Raw genomic sequence first — 21187 nt, forward strand, 5'->3', positions numbered from 1 at the left:
GTTGCAGTTTGGGACACCTAGAGCCACGCCTGACAGTGAGTTCTCAGTAAGTGTGTAGTGACTGGATGTAAGCCCAGCTGCTCACGTGGCCACTGGCTCGGTGGTCGTCCCCTCTGCTCCCAGTGAGGCAGGGAAGGGTAGGACAGCGAAAAGCACCATCATCACCAGTACTGCTCGTAAGTAAATGTGGATCTGATGGAATGGCATAGTTTTATAGTCTTCAGTTTCTGGCCTTGAACCCCTGAGAACTTACCATGTTGGTTGTCATGTGTTATCTTGTAGCACGGTCACCTCCCCTGGACCTGAAAAGCCTCTCAACCATCCGGGAACACACGTCTCTCACCAGAACCCGCACTGTGCCTTGGTGAGTCTTTGATTGCTCACAGGGCCCTCATCTGGTGCACTCCCAGCGTTACTCAGGCCTCGGTGGTTAAAGGTAGTCGAAGCCCACTCGATCTAGCTTAAGCCGAACGAGGGATGGGATTTATTATCCCGAGCCGGAAGTGTTTTGTAGGTCACAGAGGAAGGACCATAAGTGAATCTCCCAGAACAATGGGATCGGGAACGAGAGTGCTGCTGGGAACCTCTCTCTCACGTCTGCTTCTCTGTTGCACAATCCTCACGGCCTGAGATAGCTGTCCCTTAGATCCTTATTTACATGCTACAACCCTAGTACCAACAGAGAAAGGTTCTTTTTCAATCCCAATTCACATGGACTCAGTAGACAAACCCCCAAATGTATCTGCACTCTCTCATCTCACCTTGTAGCAATTTCAGTCCTTGTAGGAATTTCAGAGTCCTGAGCCTGGCCTGGGAGTTTCTTAGTTCACCCTATATGCCGCAGGACACAATGGCTCTGTAAAGCAGAATTCTGCAGTGAACTACATTTCCAGACAGAACTGCAGAGCCTTGGCCTCTGCTTCTAACTTGGGAGTAGGATGAAAGTGGATTCGTAGTCTTGGTCTCATCCTATCAAAGGAATGACCACACTTCCTTACTTTTCCTGGTTGCTTTGAATGGAAACAAGAGCCTCAAAGGAGCGTTTTTGTTTTGTTTTGTTTTTCTCTAAATGATATGATGCCTTGGTCTCTTTCTAGAAAGCTCATGAGCTGTGTCACATGGAGGGCCTGGAAAAAAATAGCCTTTGAGAATTGGGAACCCTTTGCCCCATAGCAGGACGGCAGCTGCGGGGTAGTCTCTCTCCTGGTTCAGGAATTGCTTTGGCCAGAAGGAAGTTGCATGGGGAAGCGGGGGCGAGGGGCGAGGGCCGAAACCCCAGAGGGGCCATGTCAGTTCTTGGCTGGCTTTCAGAGCAGCTGTAAGACATTGCTTTGACCTCATCTATATTTCTGTTCTTAGCAATCGAACCAGCTTTCTCTCTCCAGAAAGAAATGGTATTAATTCTGCAAGATTTTTTGCCAATTCTGTTTCCAGAGAAGAGGAACAAAGCTACATGCAAATGGTAATCCTATATTTTTCACACTCTTCTTATTCTTCACCCCAATCTATATTCTTATCAGTTCATTGTAAAGGAAACATAGCGTTCAGAAAGTCCCGTAAAATCTTAAAACAATTACTTGACTGTAATACCAGCTTACAGTGTTTTCCAGACTGGGAACAAGTTGTTATGAAGTCGGTTTTCTTTCCTGCAATATTCAGCTCCTCGTACCATTTTGAGGCCACAGTTTTAAGTATACCCAGGGCTGCAACGTGTAATGGGAAAATGGAAATGCTAGCAATTCTTTTCACCGTGGCTGGGATATCGTGTTTGACCCCAGTAGGTCTGTAGCTCCCTGGGTGCCCAGAGTCTAAGCTGTGAAAACTCACACACTGGATGTTCCCCACCACCGGGTAGCCCTGCCCTGACTGCCTCCGAACCTTTACCAAAGATCAGTCACTGAGAGTCCTGTTGGGAGGGTGGCCCAGTGTCCCACGTCATGGATGGGTCTAGTCTCTGGAGACTCCTGGTAGAGTCTTTCTGTGGCCCAGAGTGCACAGAGACCCGACATCTCGATCCTTTGATGAACGATTTATGGTTCAATCTCTCCTCCTGCCCTCTGTTGTCCCTTCCATTCTCTCTACTTTGGATTCTGTTGAGAATGGGTTACTGAAGAGAAAGAGGGTCTTTTAGCACCTCTGGCAATTATCAGGCCCTTTAGCCAGATGTTTAAAATGTAGGGAACTCTAGAGAGAATCTCTGTTTAAACTATGAAATTTTGAAAAAGAGATCTTAGAAGGACAGTGTTCAAGGCACTGAGACTATATACTTTCGAGAAGAGAACTCTGCCTTCCTATACGTGACAGTAACAGGCATTTAAAATTCTCAAAACAGTCATCTCCAGTGAAGCAGCAATTAAATGCTTCATTTTGCCTTTCTATTTGACAGATTAGAAAGTGCTGTGAGTATCCATATGCAGGTGGAAAGTGGCTCATATCCAGTCTGCTGTGGTATACCCAATATTTTTCACACTTAGTAATGGCCCTTGGGAAACTTCTAGAAGAAAACACTCTTATAAAAGATACTGCCCAGCTGTGCTTTGTCTCCAGAGAACAGAGAAGGGAAGTGAATCTATAGCCTCATAGAAGCAAGTGCAGAGTCATTCCAGACACTAGCAGTTATTTCTGATCTTTGAGGTTGTGAGAAAGACCAGTGTTTCGTTAACAACATAATTCAGGATTGGTTTCTTGCCTGTTTATAATCATTGATTAATGACTGTCTCTGTACATTACTAGGCAATATGACACAGTAGATTAAGAGCCCAGAAAACTGGCTGAAGGAAGGTAGCTCTGAGGGAACCACCACATAAATGAATTTAAAGCCTATCCCATCTCATTCAGTTGTGTGTTTTAAATTCAGTAATATGATATTTTCAAATGACTTTGATTTACATTATTTCAGTTGTTCCACAAAACAACCCATTTGGTGGACAGAACTAATATAATTCAGTTTCGATTTTGTACATAATCATATGCATAAGTTTTTTCTCTTTGAGGACAAGTTCTTATCTGAATGTAAAAATTAGGCTACGGGCTGAAATACAAGTTTTGTTTTATTAAAGTCACCTATCCTTCTTTAGCTACTTTATTTTTTAATGAAATATAGTTGACGTTCAACATTGTGTTCGTCTCAGGTGTACTACATAATGACTGACATTTGCATACATGAATGAAATGATCACCATGATAAGTCTAGTAAACATTTGTCCCTCTATGACACTACAATATTATTGATCCTGTTCCTTATGCTGTAGAGTATATTCCCATGGGTTACTTATTATATAATGGAGGTGTGTACCTCCAAATCCCCTTCACTTATTCCGCCCACTCTTCACCCATTCCCTTATGGCAACCACCCATTTGTTCTCTGTATCTATGAGTCTGTTTTCATTTTTTGTTTTTGGCTTTTTTTTTTTTTGGCTGCGTTGGGTCTTCATTGCTGCGCGCGGGCTTTCTCTAGTTGCAGTGAGTGGGGGCTACTCTTCGTTGTGGTGCGCGGGCTTCTCATTGTGGTAGCTTCTCTTGTGGAGCACAGGCTCTAGGCGCATGGGCTTCAGTAGTTGTGGCTCGCGGGCTCAGTAGTTGTGGCTCGTGGGCTCAGTAGTTTTGGCTTGTGGGCTCTAGAGCACAGGCTCAGCAGTTGTGGCGTGTGGGCTTAGTTGCTCTGCAGCATGTGGGATCCTCCCGGACCAGGGCTCGAACCCGTGTCCCCTGCATTGGCAGGCAGACTCTTAGCCACTGTGCCACCAGGGAAGCCCCTGTTGTTTGGTTTTTGTTATTGTTTTGTTTAGATTCCACGTATAAGTAAGATCATGTAGCATTTGTCTTTCTCTGACTTATTTAACTTTTGCATAACAGCCTCTAGATCCACCCATGTTGTCATAATGGCAAGATTTCTTTTTTTTTTTTTTGCTGGGTAACATTCCATTGTGTGTGTGTGTGTATATATACATATATATACACATGTACACACACACACACACATATATATACACATCCATATACCACATCTTTATCCATTTATCTATTGATGGGCACTGAGGTTGCTTCCATGTCTTGGCTATTGTAAATAGTGCTGCAATGAACATGAGAGTGCATGTATCTTTTCGAATTAGTGTTTTTGTATTTGGGGGGGGGGAATATATACCCAGAAGTGAAATTACTGAATCATATTTTTAATTTTTGAGGAACCTCCATACTGTTTTCCATAGCAGCTGCACCAATTTACATTCTCACCAACAGTGTAAGAGGGTTCCCTTTTCTCCACATCCTCACCAAATTTGTTACTTGTGTTCTTTTGATGATGGCCATTCTAACAGGTGTGAGGTGATGTCTCATTGTGGTATTGATTTGCATTTACTTGCTGATTAGTGATGTTGAGCATCTTTTCATCTATCTGTTGGACACCTGTATGTCTTCTTTGGGAAAATGTCTATTAAGGTCCTCTGCCCATTTTTTAATCAGGTTGTTTGTTTTTTTGCTGTTGAGTTGTATTTGTTATTTGTATATTTTGGATATGAACCTATTGTCAGATGTATCATTTGAAAATATCTTCTCCCATTCAGTAGGCTACCCTTTTGTTTTATTGATAGTTCCCTTTGCTGTGCAAAAGCTTTTTAGTTTGATGTGGTCCCTTTCATTTAATTTTTGTTTTTCTTTCTCTTGCCTGAGGAGACATAACCAAAAAATATTGTTAAGACCCATGTCAAAGAATATACTGTGTATGTTTTCTTCTGGGAGTTTTATGGTTTCAGGTCTTGTACTTGAATTTCATCCATTTTGAATTTGTTTTTGTATATGGTGTGAGAAAGTAGTCCTGTTTGATTCTTTTGCATGTATCTGTCCAGTTTTCCCAACACCATTTATTGAAGAAGCTGTCTTTTCTCCGTTGTATATTCTTGCCTCCTTTGTCGTAGATTAATCGACCATATAAGTATGGATTTATTTATGGGGTCTATTCTGTTCCATTAATCTATGTGTCTGTTTTTGTGCCAGTACCACACTACTTTGATTAGAGTATAGTTTGAAATCAGGGAGTGTGATTCCTCCAGCTTTGTTCTTTATTTTCTTTTTCTTTCTTTCTTTTTATTTTTTTGGCTGCACGCTGGCTTTCTCTAGTTGCGGCGAATGGGGGCTACTCTTCGTTGTGGTGTGTGGGCTTCTCATTGCAGTGGTTTCTCTTGTTGCGGAGCACGGGCTCTAGGCGCAAGGGCTTCAGTAGTTGTGGCTCGCGGGCTTCAGTAGTTGTGACAAGCAGGATCAGCAGTTGTGGCGCACGGGCTTAGTTGCTCCGTGGCACGTGGGATCTTCCCGGACCAGGGCTCGAACCCGTGTCCCCTGCATTGGCAGGTGGATTCTTAACCACTGTGCCACCAGGGAAGTCCCTGTTCTATTTTTTAAAATTTGATGAAGCACTTCAGTAGGCAAGGTACTGTGAAAACCACATGACCACCATAAAAAAATCATCTTAAAATGGTAGAGAATATAGTTTTAAATGTATTTTTTAAATCCAAAACTCAACTGCCAGGAAAGGAAAGGGGATCTCTCGGGCAAAAAATATTGAGAAATTGCAAATCCTGAGGATCAATAGGAATTACAAAAAGTAAAATCACATATAGAAGTAAGTCATTATTACAAATATTAGACTTCACATATAAAATAACTATGTTTTATATATTTAAAAAAGAAGATGAGGAGTTGAAAGTTGGACTGAGTCACAAGATACTATTTAAAAATGACCAGGTGGATTAGAAAAGACCATTTAGAACTTCTAGACATAAAAATAGGGATGTAATTAGAAACTCAATGGGTGAGTTAAACAGACTAAACCCAAAGAGTAATGTAGTGAACCAGAATATAGTTTTGAAGTTACTGATAAGTCAGGACGAGGAGATAAAAACATAAACAAAGTTGAGAAATGGAAGATAGCATGAGAAGGTCAAACATTTGTCCAGTCGGCCTTACAGAAGGAGATAATAGGGAAAAAATAGAGAAGCAGTATGTGAAGGGATAATGTCAGTTTCTCACAGTTCATGAAAGACACCAATCCTCAGTCCAAAGACTCACAAATAGTTCACTGTAGTCAGATGTTACTGGTAGAATGTGGATGGTAGGTATATGGGTGTTCATAGCATATCTTCTTCAATTTGGCTGATTATTAGAAAGTTTTCATAATAATAAATTGAAGAAATAAACCCCATGAAAGGAAAATGAATAAAAGTGAGAACAGAAATTAACAAAATAAACAGCAAAATTAGAATCACCACCGACCTAATTTGCTCTTTTAAGAGATTAAAATTGAACGCAACCAATCAAGAGAAAGCAATGCATGCAAATAAACAGTATTAAGAATGCAAAGGAGGGCCTTCCCTGGTGGCGTAGTGGTTGAGAATCCGCCTGCCAATGCAGGGGACACGGGTCCGAGCCCTGGTCGGGGAAGATCCCACATGCCGCGGAGCAACGAAGCCCGTGCGCCACAACTACTGAGCCCGCGTGCCACAACTACTGAGCCGCTGTGCCACAACTACTGAAGCCCACGCTCCTAGAGCCCGTGCTCCCCAACAAGAGAAGCCACCGCAATGAGAAGCCCGTGCAGCGCAGCGAAGAGTAGCCCCAGCTCGCCTCAACTAGACAAAGCCCGCACGCAGCGACGAACACCCAACGCAGCCAAAGATAAATAAATTAATTAATTAATTTAAAAAATACGCACGAACAAGTCGGAATTTTTCCAGGTACGCAAAGTGGGTTTAACATTTGAGAACCTGTTCATGGACATCTCGGTAAAGACGGCAGATTGACCACGGACTTCTGTTTTCCCTGCGTCCCAAACCATCCTCTAAAATCACAGTGAAGGATTTGTTAAAGGCATAAACCCACGCGGCTGTGAAGAACTGAAGAAGACAACACAGTAACGTATTGGAAACTGGAAAGCAGGTGGATTTGTAGTAAATGATTTATCAGACCCAAGAGAGTTGAATCCTAAATACACTGCGGGGGAAGGCAAGACCCCCACTCCCCGGAGGCTGGCCTCTGTGACTTCCCCTCTCCTGCTTCACACAAAAGATGAAGTGTAGTCTCTGGAGAGAGTAAAACAAGGGGTCTCTGCCCTGGGGGATGCTAGACACATCTGACCGAGCATACTAGGCTAAAAACAACGTAAGTAAATATGCACAATAGATACGCGAGCCTTTCCCGAGCCCTTTTCCAGCGGCTCTCTTCCAGAATGTTGACAACCAGACCTTTACAATTGGGTCTAGAGATTCGAAGACAGTTCTCTGACCTATTTGAGCAGCCCAAGAGGCAAGACATGGGTCATAATATTAGGGGCACCCCAAGAAAATCGTCCGGCAAGGTCACCTTGCAGTGAACCCCACAGCTGACAAGCACCACCCATGTAGTCGGAGCTTCGGATCAGCGTTTTGGCCTTTCACTCTTAAATATGAGCAGACAGCCAATGATTTTATCAGACATCTCAGGGAAGCTCTAGCATAAAGACAGAAACCAAACAAACGGGTTGGAAGAAACAAAAACTGTGCCAGAAGGAGAAACATTTTTTTTCAAGTCTCTTATTGTTACAAATACCCCCTGAGAGGTGAGCTGTCAGGGCCATAAATTAAAGGAATCTTATCAAGTCAGTCAAGCTCATTAACACGTTAAAGGAGAAAAGCCATGTGAGTGTCTCAGGTGCAGCAAAAACAGTCAGCAGGACTGACCAGCCAGTCACATATGGGAACGTGATGTGTGAACAGAGGCTGCACTCCTGGGGAAAGGAGGGCTGCCCACGTGGGGTACAAACAGAACAAAAGGCAATTAATTGTATCCCTGTGTCACCACCACATGTCAAAATCAGTTGAGGCTAGATTATTACTTAAATGTAAAGGAAAAAACGTTATAACTTAGAAGAAGGTGTGGGAAAACAAATTACAACCTCAGCATAGGAAGAACGCTTTAAACAAAATACAAGAGCAAGAAGCTACTCAGGAAAATCTTGATATGTTACATTAAAAGCGAGAACAATTCTTAACTTAAAAAACACCAAGAAAAACCCACTGTAGACTGTGATGGGCTATTAGCAACACACATAACCAACAAATTATTAGTCTCTTAGGTATGTGAGGGAGTACTGAGAAAAATCAGAAAAATACAAACACTTCAGTGTAAAAATTAGCAAAACAAAAACAAACCTAAAACAGATAATTCACAGAAGAGAAAAAAAGAAATGACCCGTAAACATATGAAAGGATGGCCAATTAATTCAGTTCTCAAGGGCGTGGAAAATCAAATCACAGTAAAGTACCATTTTCCTCATATCAGGCTGGTGATAGTCAAGTTGAAGGGGCCCCCATCCCAGGGACACGCCCTAGAAGTTCTTCCACAGGTGCATGAATGCTCACAGCAGCATTGCTTGTAAGAGCCTCCAAACTGGAAACAACTCAAATGTCTGTTGTTGGTGGAACAGTTAAATAAATTATGCGATGGAATCATGTATGCTAATGAAAATGAATGAAATAGGGCACTGACATGGGTGAATGTGAAGTATGTAAATGGAGCGCAAATTGAAGTCACCAAAAATGCATACAATACGGTTCTATTGATAAAAGTTCAAAACAGGCAAAACAAAACAGTATGTCACTTAAGGACACTCACACATTCATAAAACCATCTTTAAAAACAAAAGTGGTAAACACCAAGTTCAGGATAGCACTCACCCCCTTGGGGGGCAAGAAGGCAGCAGTAGAAGGGGGCCCTCGGCATGTGCCGTGTGTGTCGTGTAGCGGTGGTGTAGTCTGAAGCCGGATGGAGATGCCATGGCTGTGTGCTGCACACGTTATCCCTGTTTGTATTGTATAAAGTATCTTTAAATGCACTTGGGATGTCTTTACGAAAGCTTTCGTAAGTGTGATTGACCTTTTCAGGATTTCAAGTCTCTAAGGTATCGTGGGCCTGTCAGATCCGTGAAATGATTTCTTCTTGGGGGAGATTTTGGCCAGCTGCTTCAATGGTGAATGAAGGCATAGCTTCATGTGAAGGCCAAATGGGCTGTACTGTATTTCAAAGCCAGCTCTCCTTCCGAGGTGCAGGCCGCGAGCTGCACAGGACTCGTCGGGCCGCTGTTGTCCGATGGCAGCTGCTCTTCCCCTGGGCGGCCCGGCCCGAAATCGGTAACGCGCATCCTGTGACGTTGGTTTCTAGGAGGAGCACGGAGAAGCCAACTTGCTGAGCAGTGGAGCCCTGACGTGGACGAGGAAATTCAGCCTGGATTATTTAGCCCTGGACTTCAACTCAGCGTCACCAGCCCCTGTGCAGCAGGTAGGAAGTACTCTGTGTCTGAGAATTCCCAGGAGATTCCATTTCGGTTTGGATTTTGTTTCGATGATTCCACCATGGATGTTCTCTTTGCAAAGTCTGAGACATACAGACACGTACAGTGAAGAGTCTTAAAATCAGCCCTAATTCTGCCGCCCAGAAGCCCTGGTGTATTTCCCTCGGGGGGAACGTTCTTTGCACGTCTATGTGTAAATGGACGTAGTCTTCGTGCTCTTCAAAATTCGGACCACAAGGTTTGTTGAGAAATTGCTCTGGCAGAGATGAGGGTGGGGTAAAGTGTAGTCCAGGCATAGGAAGGGCCTGCTGAGGGAAGAAGTAACAGCCCCGTTTGGCTAGACTCTGGGGAGTGGTGACGGGAGCTGTCAGCTGGCTTTGAAACAGCTCCGTCAAGGGCCTCAAGTGCCAGGTTGGGCAGTTTTGACTCCTCTGAGTAGTATTCTTGTCTGTGGAGTGGTCAGCAGAAATAACGCCTACGTTGAAGCCTGTCGTGAGGATTCAGTGAGTCAATACGTGTAAGGGACCTTAGCCATTGACTGTTGTCACTCACTGCACAGGGGAAGCCATGGAATGAGTGGCTGGTAAGCAGTGGACAACGGCTAAATATTTCTTAGCAAGGGATGGTCGTAGTCTAGACTGCGCTACCAGTGTATTATTGTTTGATGAGAAAAATCACTTGCTGAACAGAATATACAGTGTAATTTCATTTTGTGTGTGTGGAGAAAAGAAGAGTCTGGGAGGCTTCCCTTCCCTTTTGCTGAATGAGCTCCCACTTGCCCTTTACCTTTCGTTTCATTCCACAAACCTAAAATGATAGTCCAGCAAAGCTGGTCAGCGGGATAGACAGAGAAGCACAGACGGTGCATTAGCCAGTTCTGGTCGGCTGTGCAGTGAAGACAAGCCCCGAATCTCTGCGGCTTTCGACCGCAAAGGCTTCTCAGTTGTCGCCTGTGGGACAGTCCGTCACGGTCCCCACGTGAGGCATGCCGGCCGGCGTCCTGGCAGGGGAAAAAGGGAGAGTGCAGGATCGCAGGACGCCTCTCTTCTCTTTAGGAGGGGCACCCGTCACCCCACTCACGTTATACTGGTCAAGGCGAGTCAGCTGGCTAGGGCCAAGTTGAAGGGAGCAGAGGTGAGGAGAGATTCACGCACATTCACACGCAGCGTGACACTTCTGCAAGTGACGACCCAGGAGGGAGGGCCAGCCAATACTCGACACTGTAAGCCACCAGAGACTGACTGACATTGTGCCGAATTTTTAAATTGGATGTAACGAAAGCTTTCTGTTCTCCCCCTTCAGAAACTCCTCTTCTCAGAGGAGCAGAGAGTAGACTACGTGCAAGTGGACGAGCAGAAGACGCAAGCTCTGCAGAGCACAAAGCAGGAGTGGACGGACGAGAGGCAGTCCAAAGCGTGACAGCGCTGGGCTGCGGGCAGGGGCTCTGAGCGGGGCCGGCCCTCGTCAGCGGCCGCGCTCGCCCCTGCCGAGCCTCAGGCCGGTGCGCCGGGACGTAGACAGCTCCATCCCGGCAGGGTGGGAGCCACCAAAGCAAAAGAGGCGTCAGAAATCTTCTCCAGTGGAGCCTTTGACGTGCAGATTGGAGCCAACGGGATGACATCTTTTGACTCCAGCGCCTGAAGTCTCGACCTCTGTCCTGTGCTTCCGCTGGAATCATGAATGATCCGAGGAGAGACGCGCCTGGACACCATCTTGTCCCCACCCCTGAGGACACAGTGCAAGACACCAAGCCTAGGGATGGTGGCAGGAAGACAATGCCAGTGACAGGAGCATTGAGTCCCGAGGTCCGGCATGAGCAGATCAGATGACCCCCGGTGGCTCTAGGGACATCGTTGTGCTTAAGCAGCCGCCTGTGGCCGGGTGTCCCTTTGCTGTTGGCCTTTTCCCGGCATGCTTTCACACGCACCGTCTCATCTCTTCCCCTCAAAGACCTCGGAAGCTAGGCTTGGCGGCGATCACTGCTCCCACTTCGAGGAAAACAATACCAAGAACCAGAGAAGGGAACGCTTGGCCCAGGATGACTCATGGAGTGAGACAGCGAGTCCGGCTCCTTCCGCCGTCTACTGCTGCCTCAGTCACTTAGGGTAACTTCGGAGACGCGTGGGAGACACGTGCAGACACGGGATGACTCATCATCTCCTCTCCCTTTCATAGGATTTTGAGCAGGTGCTTTTCCACTTGAAAGGTATGCCTGTCGAGCCAGGGTTTCTTTGTGTGGTGTCCAAACGGGGCACTCTAGCGTAATCAGCAGTTACCATTAGAGACACCTCCCGACAATCAGTGTGAAATCCATGCTTGGTTCACATGGTCCCCTTGCCATGTGTGTCCCATGAGCTGGCTAGTGCTGGCAGAAGAACCTTTGCCACCCCGGGGAAAGCTATCCCTGGCCACACTGTGCTGGACTCAAGCTTCTGAGTGATTGTTATGACCCAAACAACAACAACAAACCAACCAACCGAAAACCGGTGACTTCAAGTCTCGGGTTTCCCGGCTAATGTTTCCCTTCTGCTTTAGTGGTGACTAGCTCTGGAGCGTGCACACGTTCCCACCATGCAATGAGGGCATCTTGTCACCCCTTCCTTCCTGGGGCACTGGGGTTCAGGGGACCCAGACGACAGGCTCGATTGGGCACGGAGTTTTACTTAATGCCCCTACCTGATCCTTCTGAGCACCTGCAGCCAGAAGACAAATCTGAACAACTGGGTAGTCGGCAGGTTCTGGCCCACTGTTCGGCCACGGTGTCTCATATACGGGGACGGATCACGTAGGCGGGCAGGTCTGCGGCAGCCAGGGTTAGGCAGGGCAACTGTAAGCTTTGCTGCAGGGTTTCAGGGTCTCGAACTGCTCCGAAGGTAAGTGCCAAAATCTTGGTTTTTCAGACCAGAAAAGAAGTGATTTTGGTGTTCAAAGCAGCACGGTCTGGTGACATCATTTTCTTCCCAGAGCAAGACGGGGGGCAATTGCCAAGGGCTTGGACTGAGTTAAGAGTCCTTAGTGAGCCTGGATGGAGCCACGAGAGGGCTCCCTGAGCCCACGGCCTGCTCCCCGGCCAGAGCCTGTAAGGAGCTGCCTTCTTCCTTCTGTGACTTGCAAGGAGTCACAGAGCCTCAGGCAGGAATCCAGGGCTACGGACTGCCAGTTCCCATAGATGGTGGCTTCCCTATGTGTGGGCCACCTGTGTTTAGGTCACTGATTGCCTGACAAAGGCCAGTGCAGAAAAACTGTTCGTCCAAGTGTCAAGTACCTCAGCAGATTGAGGATAGATTGGAATAGTAAAGGCAGCTGAAATTTTGTCGGCAGTGAAATGTCATCCAGTTGACCAAAAAACAAAAATCTGTTTCTACAAAACGTTTCCAGGGACATGCTTACTGCACGAAACAATAGACACTCGAGCAGTGTGACTTGTTTGGAAGTGATTAGGGATTTAAAAAAATATGACTTCGCCAGGGCGTATAGGATTATGTCTTGGGTGTATGGGATTCCCAGGGTGTATGGGATTATGCCTTGCTTTGATAACACTGCCAATGGATAGCTACACAAAGGCATAATGATTCAGGGACACAAAATACAGATAGTTTTGAGCTGACGGCAGCATATGCTCCTGGGAAAGGCACCGTAAATCACAACGATGCCGGCCAAATCTTGTTTTCCGGCAGAGGTAATCCACGTGTAATGGAGGGCTATGATTCTGATGGGGTCTGAGGGATTTTTGTGTTTTTTTTTTTTTACCAGAAATGATCCCAGATACCACTCCAAGTCAAGTACACATGGCATGTCTGTACACTGCGCAGAGTACACCTTTCTAGAAGATCTGGGAATCAACAGGACAGTGCAGCAATTAATCTCGCATTATTTTCTGTAGCTCCTTTTTGCTCCGTTTCCTTCCGTCTCCTTTCATTAGGAAATACTTCCAGATCAGGGGTTTTGTCATGCAGAAAGGGGGACCGAAGGGTCTCAAGCCTAAGTCCACAGGCCCAGGAACGTTGGGAGTTAAGCTTTCCTCGGGGAGGGAGGAGCCCTGAGGCCCAGCACACAGCCTGGCTACAAGCGCATGGTGTGACCCTGGGGACTCAGTGTCCAGGCCACTTCACCACGCAGCAAACAGCAGCTGAGTCGTGGCCGTTGGGTCCGGGTCGAGACTGATGGCTCCCCTTAGGCCTGGCCTCCCCCCTCTCAAGGCCTCCTCCTCGGGCCCCGTTCAAACCACCTTTGTATCCACAACCGTGCAGATGTTTCACAATTCACTATGCCTTTACTATTTCATGTCTGGCATTAATAAAAGTCTTACAAGGAGAGGAATCGTGACCTAAGTGCCCTCTTATTTAAGTGACGACATCTGAAAAACTACGGGACGCATTCTGAAACCTGAATAAGCGGAAGTAGACTTCACTGCCATTTTCAAGTACAACAGACTTCACCTGACTCCCATGGCATGACCTGCATCCATGTTGCTTCGCTGCAAACAGGTGAGCGGGTGGCTGTAAGCAGCGCCGCTCCTGCTCAGCCAAACCACATCTTGACACCTGGGTCAGCAACTAGCTCCGATCATTGGCAGTAAAGTTACCGGCTCTGCCAGATACCACGTATAACACCACCTTTGTCATTAGTGACATTAAAAAGCAACAGCGCCCAGCTTGCTTCTCCCCAGAGGGGGTCTCTTGTGCCACCGCCTCCCTTTTCCCTATGGCTGAGACTCCCAGTTGCCCTGGCTGCCAGGTCAGCAGCATCTCTAGGCCACGATGTGAGGCAGAGACCACCAGAATAGCAGGGGCTCAGGTCTGGGGAAAACAGGCCAAAAGCAGAGACCCTACAGCCAACGGGAGTCCTGGTGCTGAGAGGAAGGAGGAGAAGCCACGTGAAATTCCTCCCCCTGGTCAAGTACGAGGCTGATTACCATGAACGCTTTTTCCTGACACACACTCCAGACCGAGCCCTTGACCTAAAGGAGAGCAGGTCGGCCCACAGGGCTAACCTCAGAAGCAGGGGCCGGGAAACCTGACCTAAAGGTCTCTGAGCCCCAGGCCCCTCGTGCTCTGGCCTCTTTACTTCAGCAGACAGCTCCCTAAGTTGCCAGCTTTCTACTTCTTTATTTTCCTTGATCTTAAATTGCATTTATCGTTATCATTTCCTTATTTTAATTGTCATTTGTTGTTATAAATTTAGTTTTTATTTTCTGCAACTGAGAGCGAGTGGCAGTGGTGGAGGCTGGAGCAGGGGGCCCGACGGGAGACAGCAGAGCCGAGACGCACACTCCCCGCCACGGGCACTTCACCGACGGCAGAGGGGGGCTGGAGAGCCGCGGGGACAGTCAAGGCTGCCAGGTCACTGGAGCTCCACGGGGATGGGAACGAACCTGACCCCACTCTGCCGCCGCGTACAGACATCGGTTCCTGGGGGAGCTCCATGGGGAAGGCAGAACGATCCATGGCACGCGTCCCCTCTGCCTTATCAGAGCCATTTGGCTTCTGTCCAGCACTGTTGTTTTGGTCTTGGTTTCATGGTCGAAACCTCCATTTCCATGAGTTTTATCTTTTGCTTACCTTTGTATGAACAATTGCATCCTAACTGTTTCATATCTGTCTTGAAATGTTAAATCATTTCCATTGTTTAGGTCTTCAACATGAGACTTTTAATTCACTTTCATACTCTACGGTGGTAGGAGTCAGAATAGTGGTTATCTCTATGGGGAAGAGGCAGGAAATAAAAAGTCAACTTGTAAATTCTACTGTATTAGAGAAGGTGATGAGTGGTGTGGAAAAGAACAGCATGAAGAGGATTGGCTGCACGCTGCGCTGTTGGTGGCCGCAGGAAGAAGTAGGGTGAGAAGATGAGACCCGGGCCGACTCGCAGGAGATGAGAGAGTCAGCCAGGCGCAGTATTGGAGAGCACATTCAAGGCAGGGAGAACAGACTGTGCAGAAGCCCTAAGTCAGTAGAAAACCCGGAATGTTGAGGGCACAGGCAAGAGGCCAGCGTGGCTGGCGTGGAGTGAGCAAGAGAGAGCAGAGGAGGTGAGAGGGGCGATGGGGGATTCACAGATTAGAGTGTGGGGGCTTGCTGGCCGTTACAAGGGCCTCTGGCTTATGTTCTGGGTGAGAATGGAGCCCGTGACGGGACTTAGGCAGGGGAGACGTGATCTGACTTATATTTTGAAAGGCAGGATAACTGTAGCCACCAGAGCTGCTGCGTGCCGGCGGGGGAGATGCTCCTTCATCACCGTCATCGCCATGCCCACCGCCACCATCCCCAGCACCAGCGTCCCCCTCCCTCCAGCCCACGCGGCCAGAGCTCTCTGGGTTCTGTCCCGGCAGACTCCGCTCACGCACGTGCAGGAACAGGGACCGGATCTCCCCGCCACTGGCTGGCAAGAATCCCCTAAATGCAGCCAAAAGATATGAAACACAGGCTGTGAAGAAACTGGGCCTCAGGCGACGGAGGACCCTCAGTGACCTCTGGGAGCTGAGACCCCGAAGAGGTGAGCCGTGCAGCTGCCCCAGCTTGCTGTCTACACGGACTGTCCGGACCGAGTCCAGCCGCCTCCCCAGGTCTCGGGGGTGGATCGCAGAGCGCAGGCAGCCGGAGCTGGCGGGTGGAGGACCGGAGAGGACACAGCGGCACAGGGGGAGAACCGTGCCCAAGGGCGGAGGGTCCGCTAGTCCAAACTCCGAATTCGGGTGACATCATATACAGTACTCAGAGGGATCTTGTCTCAGTAGTGTGGAAAACTAAAAGCTGCTCTGCTCCCACCCATAAAGTCTCAAGGCAAGACTCAAAAGGATCAAACTGTTTCCAAGTAAGTTAACAATATTAGATTTTTTTGAAGTTCTGGAAGATACTTAGGAAAAAAAATACCCAGCACCCAAGGAAAAGGGTATGCTAAGATTCAGAAAACTCCAGCCCGTTATGAGGAGACAGATCAATTGATAAAAGACATCCCAATCGGAAAGGAAGAAGCAAAATTTTCTCTGCAGACAACGTGATTGTCTATGTAGAAAACCGAATGCAATGTACAAGAGTGAGGAGAACCAGTCAGTGAGTTTAGCACGATCACAGGGTAAAGGATATCAGAGGGAGCTAACTCCGCCTGCCCAAACGCTCAACTAATTGTTCTTGTACCAGCACTTTTCTGCACTGATCTGAAACAAGTCCAGTCAGCCACAACACTGCTATTTTACTGTGCCTAGGGCTTTTCTATTCTTGTGCAAACCAAGTTTTCAATTTTAGTAGGAAACCAAGCCAATTGTGACAAGGATGTTAGGAAACCAGAAATCTGGTAGTAGGTGTATTTTCTGAAGAGAAATTGTGATAGAGTCTTTGTTTTTTTTTTTTAAAGACAGTCTGTTTCCTCTCTCTCTCTCTCTCTCTCTCTCTCTCTTTTTTTTCCATGCCGCGTGGCTTACAGGATCTTAGTTCCCCAACCAGGGATCGAACCCGTGCCCCCTGCAGTGGAAGCACGGTGTCCTAACCACTGGACTGACAGGGAATTCCCTGTGATCAAGAGTCTCAAAAAAGAAATAGAAAAGTAAACATTTAGATCAATATTTCTAACTTTTGGAATATACTTTAAGGAAATAACCATTCATGGAAAGAATTACATACATGAATTCCATTGAATCGTTAACCGTAGCGATGAAAAAACTGAAAACAACGTAAATGTTCAATGATTACATTATGATGCATCTTATATACCTTCACTCAATAACATATTTTTGAAGAGTTTTTAGAATGTGGAGAAGCTAGTATGTTAAATGAAAAAAAGTCAGGAAAAAATTGAATGCTAAACTTGATGACTTCTACATCGCATACCGTTATACATTTAGCGTGCAAGTACAACTCAAAAAATAGTTCTAAAATGTTGACAGTAGTTAGTGCTGAACATCGGGCTTGATTTTCATTTTCCTAAACTGTCTTCAATTACCTTGTACTACTGGAATATCTGAATTCCAGAACCTTCCCTCCAACACGAGGACAAAGATAAAAAATCCAGAAATGCATCAGCTGAAAAGAAACTGTGACACAAAACAGTAGCCTAGTTTTATTTTCTGCAGTAATACACATTGAAGCATCCCACTCCTCGAGCCGCAGGGAAACCAAACAAGTGAACCAAGAGATACCAAGGGCCAGTACTGGCAAAACATTAAACCCAAATAACAAAGTGGTGATTACTCAAGTTTGAATTCCCTAAGCCTTGCCTAGTAGGGGACACAAGGTTAGCCCTCAGCCCCCTTTCCTTCGCGTAGCCTTTAGGGAGGCGGGAGCCAAAGGTGCTGAATATTCCCAATCACCCGGGAAAGCTGATCGAAGATGGAGTCGATGGAAATTCGGAAGAGATCAAGGTCTTCAGCAGTCCATCTACTACAAGTGAGGGAAAAGGGAAATCAGGTTAAAGGGGAGATCGCTCACGTAGGTCCAGGGCACCAGCCCCCAGCCCCCTCCTTATACCAAGCCCGTATATGGGCGGCCCCATCACAGCACTCTTAAGACAGAGATCAGATCCCAGCACCTGCCACCGACCCCCGCCCACGGCAGACTCTTCTAGAACTCACATAGTTAGGGCACTGCCATCCACTGTATATTCCTCCCGAATCACGCCTGGGTCACGCTGGGCACCTGCGATCAGAGCTCTGTGGGCCGTGTGTGCCTCCAGGAGGGATCGGAAAGGCACTGTGAGGTTGCTGGGGGAGACGTGGTTAAGGCACCATCCGCTACTGAATCTGCTGGTATCTCGGGCTTGCCCACACCTCAGAGGCCCGTTTTTACCCCAGGATGAGACCGCCCGGAGCCGCCTCCCTAACCCTTCGGTCCTTCCCCACCCTCCAGGCTCCAGGCTCCTCAGGCATTGACAATCCCCTTTCCTGCCAGGCTGCCCGCCCCTGCTGCCCCTGACTGCGCCCTGCGCTCCCCTCCGTCCCCTCCGCCCCCTCCGCAGGCGGCCGCCACGTACCCGGCCACCGCAGCGCTGCCCCAGCCCAGGGAGGCTCCACGGAAAGGATACAGCACCAGCTGTCTTCTTCCAGGCCTGTCAGCCACGAGCGCTGCACCTCCACCACGTCTTAGGGCACGTGACGCCCGCCCACCCTGACGGCCTGCAGCAGGGCCTCTCATCGCTGCTCCTCCTCGGCCAGGCCCACGCCGGGCTTCCGGGCGCCGGGGACCACCCTCGCCTTCAGGGCTACCTGATCTTCTCTGGCAACCAGGAGTCCCGGAGCTTTGCTGGCCACCTCGGCCCCCTGCGCCTGCCGCGCTGCCGTCCCCCGGGGCCTGCATGGCCGCCGCGCGTCCCTCTGAGAGCCGAGGAGAGCCTGCGCGCCTCACGCGGCCCCGCCCCTTCGGCCCCGGGACGCCCAGGGCGCCTGCGCAGACACCCCTGACGACGCCTCCCGGCTCCGGATTGGCTGCCACCCTGCCCCCCGCAGGCCGCCCCGGAGGCCCCGTCGGGCTGCACAGACTCAGCTCCGGCGTGAAGCCCCGCTCCTTTCGGGTGCCCCGGATGCGCCTGCGCAGACCGGCCCCTCCTGTCCGGGGCCGGGCGGCGTGGGGCGGGCGCCGAGTGCCCACGGAGTCACCACCGAGCCGGGAACGCCGCCTTTCCGTTCCCGAGGCCTTGCCCCGTCTCCCAAACCATCTGCTCCAGGCAATAAGGGCCACCCACGCACCCCCATAGCCCTCCGACCCTGCCCCCCGGTAAAGCCCAGAGTAAACCGCAAACAGCAAGGGAAGCGTAGGACCTCCAAGCAGCGGGGTCTCCGCCGAGCGGGGAGGTCAGGGCTGGTGGGCGTCTTCACTGACCCCATCATGGAGGTGCCACCCGCATGACCTCGTCCAGGCCCTATTACCTCCCAAAGGCCCGCCTCCAGAGTCCATCCCGTGGGGGGGGTTAGGGCTTCCATGGGTGAGCTGGGGGAGGGGGAGGGACTGGACGCTCAGGCCATAGGCCAGCGCTGCTCAGCTAACCCGGGCTAGGTTCCCGTGCGTACTCTTAGCGGGGAGCCACTGACTTACCTGACCGAACCCAGAAACAGCATCTTTCCTGCCGGAGAGCTGATCCACGTCAGCTGTCCTGAGAGATGCGCCAGCCAAGGCCTCACAGGTCCCCCCTGGGCCGGCCCGGCCCCTCGCGTCCCAGGGCCAGGAGGTGACACGGGCCGGTCTGGCTTCCTCTCGGCTGTTTGCAGGCCACTCCTCCACCTGCTGGGCTGGTCACCGTCCTTCCGCAGCCCTGCCCTCGGCCCCAGAGGCTGCCCCGAGGTGGGCGCTCACTCAGCAGGCGCCCTCGCCCGGGCTGCCAGTGCTGCACTGGTGAAGCTTTAACACTGGCTCTCCAGACGCAGCAGGGGCCCTGCATCTGCTGATCTCCACGCTGTACCCACTCCCACCACAGCCGACTGACTAGGGAGGCCGAGCCGCGGTCCTGTACGAAAGCCAAGTGGGAATTAAAGCCTCACAGTCACTTACGGAAGACTCAATGAGCTCTCTGTCCCAGGTTCCCCTGTGGGAGTTGCAGAGGGGCAGCCATGAGCAGACATTCTTATAGTTTTTTAGTTTTAGGTTTAGCAAATAGGTTTTAATCATCATCACTGGAAAAAGAAAAAAAAACCATCAGTGCAGAACCGGACTCACATGGGTAGGTAGTGAGTAGGCGTGGACACTGGTTGGACGTGTGCGGGAAAAGCCCAGAGAACGTACTGAGCAAGGGTCTAGCATGTTGGCTTCTGCTGTCGTCCATATCACAAGAGGAAGCTCATGAATTAACCAGACCCACCTGAGGGTCTGAAATAAGGGCAGAAGGAGGGTCAGTGGGACGTCTAGGGGGCTCTGACTCCCGCCTCCGCGAAAAATACCTGATGGACATCCTCATACATACCCATTAAGGGGACCAGTGGCAAGTTCCCAGGAGCAGAATTGCTGGGCTTTAGGGATGGGCAGCCGTCATTGGATTCAGTCGTGCCACGCTGCTCTCTGCTATGGCTGTACCCGTTCTGCACTCCTACTATATTCTTGCGACCTTTGGGGATTTCCTTTCCTGTAACTAGCCTATTCATATCCTTCGCCCATTTCCAAAAACATTGGTATTGCTGTTATCTTCTTGATGACCAGCAGGATATTTTAAAAACATATTCCTTTTTTAAAATTAATTAATTTCTTTTTGGCTGCGTTGGGTCTTCGTTGCTGTGCGCGGGCTTTCTCTAGTTGCGGCGAGCGGGGGCTACTCTTCGTTGCAGTGCACGGGCTTCTCATTGCGGTGGTTTCTCTTGTTGCGGAGCACGGGCTCTAGGCGCAAGGGCTTCAGTAGTTGTGGCTCGCGGGCTTCAGTAGTTGTGACACGCAGGCTCAGCAGTTGTGGCGCACGGGCTTAGTTGCTCCGCGGCACGTGGGATCTTCCCGGACCAGGGCTCGAACCCGTGTCCCCTGCATTGGCAGGTGGATTCTTAACCACTGCGCCACCAGGGAAGTCCCTGTTCTATTTTTTAAAATTTGATGAAGCACTTCAGTAGGCAGGGTACCGTGAAAACCACATGACCACCATATAAAAATCATCTTAAAATGGTAGAGAATATAGTTTTAAATGTATTTTTTTAAATCTAAAACTCAACTGCCAAGAAAGGAAAGGGGATCTCTCGGGCCAAAAGTATTGAGAAATTGCGAATCCTGAGGATCAATAGGAATTACAAAAAGTAAAATCACATATAGAAGTAAGTCGTTATTAGAAATATTAGATTTCACATATAAAATAACTATGTTTTATATATTTAAAAAAGAAGATGAGGAGTTGAAAGTTGGACTGAGTCACAAGATACTATTTAAAAATGACCAGGTGGATTAGAAAAGACCATTTAGAACTTCTAGA

The 21187-nt window shown here is 48.7% G+C and overlaps 2 protein-coding genes and 1 long non-coding RNA gene across 3 annotated transcripts; 2 read left to right on the plus strand and 1 right to left on the minus strand.

The window, feature by feature from the left end:
- Positions 1–108: 108 nt before the first annotated feature.
- On the plus strand, positions 109–10738 carry LOC309622330 (GRB2-associated-binding protein 3-like; the record flags this gene model as incomplete). Its single annotated transcript, XM_082409436.1, has 4 exons — positions 109–364; positions 1360–1462; positions 9190–9306; positions 10622–10738. The coding sequence occupies exons 1-4, from the start codon at positions 255–257 to the stop codon at positions 10736–10738; spliced, it is 447 nt and encodes a 148-aa protein (XP_082265562.1). The 5' UTR covers positions 109–254.
- Positions 10739–10757: 19 nt separating this feature from the next.
- Positions 10758–13639, plus strand: LOC309622331. The gene is made up of 2 exons (XR_014240719.1): positions 10758–11525; positions 13073–13639. It is a non-coding gene; the product is annotated as an uncharacterized lncRNA (long non-coding RNA).
- A 3710-nt stretch (positions 13640–17349) lies between these two features.
- On the minus strand, positions 17350–19097 carry LOC309622332 (uncharacterized protein). The gene is made up of 3 exons (XM_082409437.1): positions 18335–19097; positions 17886–18014; positions 17350–17694 (listed from the first exon to the last, which is right to left on the minus strand). The coding sequence occupies exons 1-3, from the start codon at positions 18604–18606 to the stop codon at positions 17583–17585; spliced, it is 513 nt and encodes a 170-aa protein (XP_082265563.1). The 5' UTR covers positions 18607–19097; the 3' UTR covers positions 17350–17582.
- Positions 19098–21187: the final 2090 nt, after the last annotated feature.

This window comes from Balaenoptera borealis (genome assembly GCF_965194805.1).
Source record: "Balaenoptera borealis genome assembly, contig: HAP1_SCAFFOLD_2156, whole genome shotgun sequence".
Classification (NCBI taxonomy): Eukaryota; Metazoa; Chordata; class Mammalia; order Artiodactyla; family Balaenopteridae; genus Balaenoptera; species Balaenoptera borealis.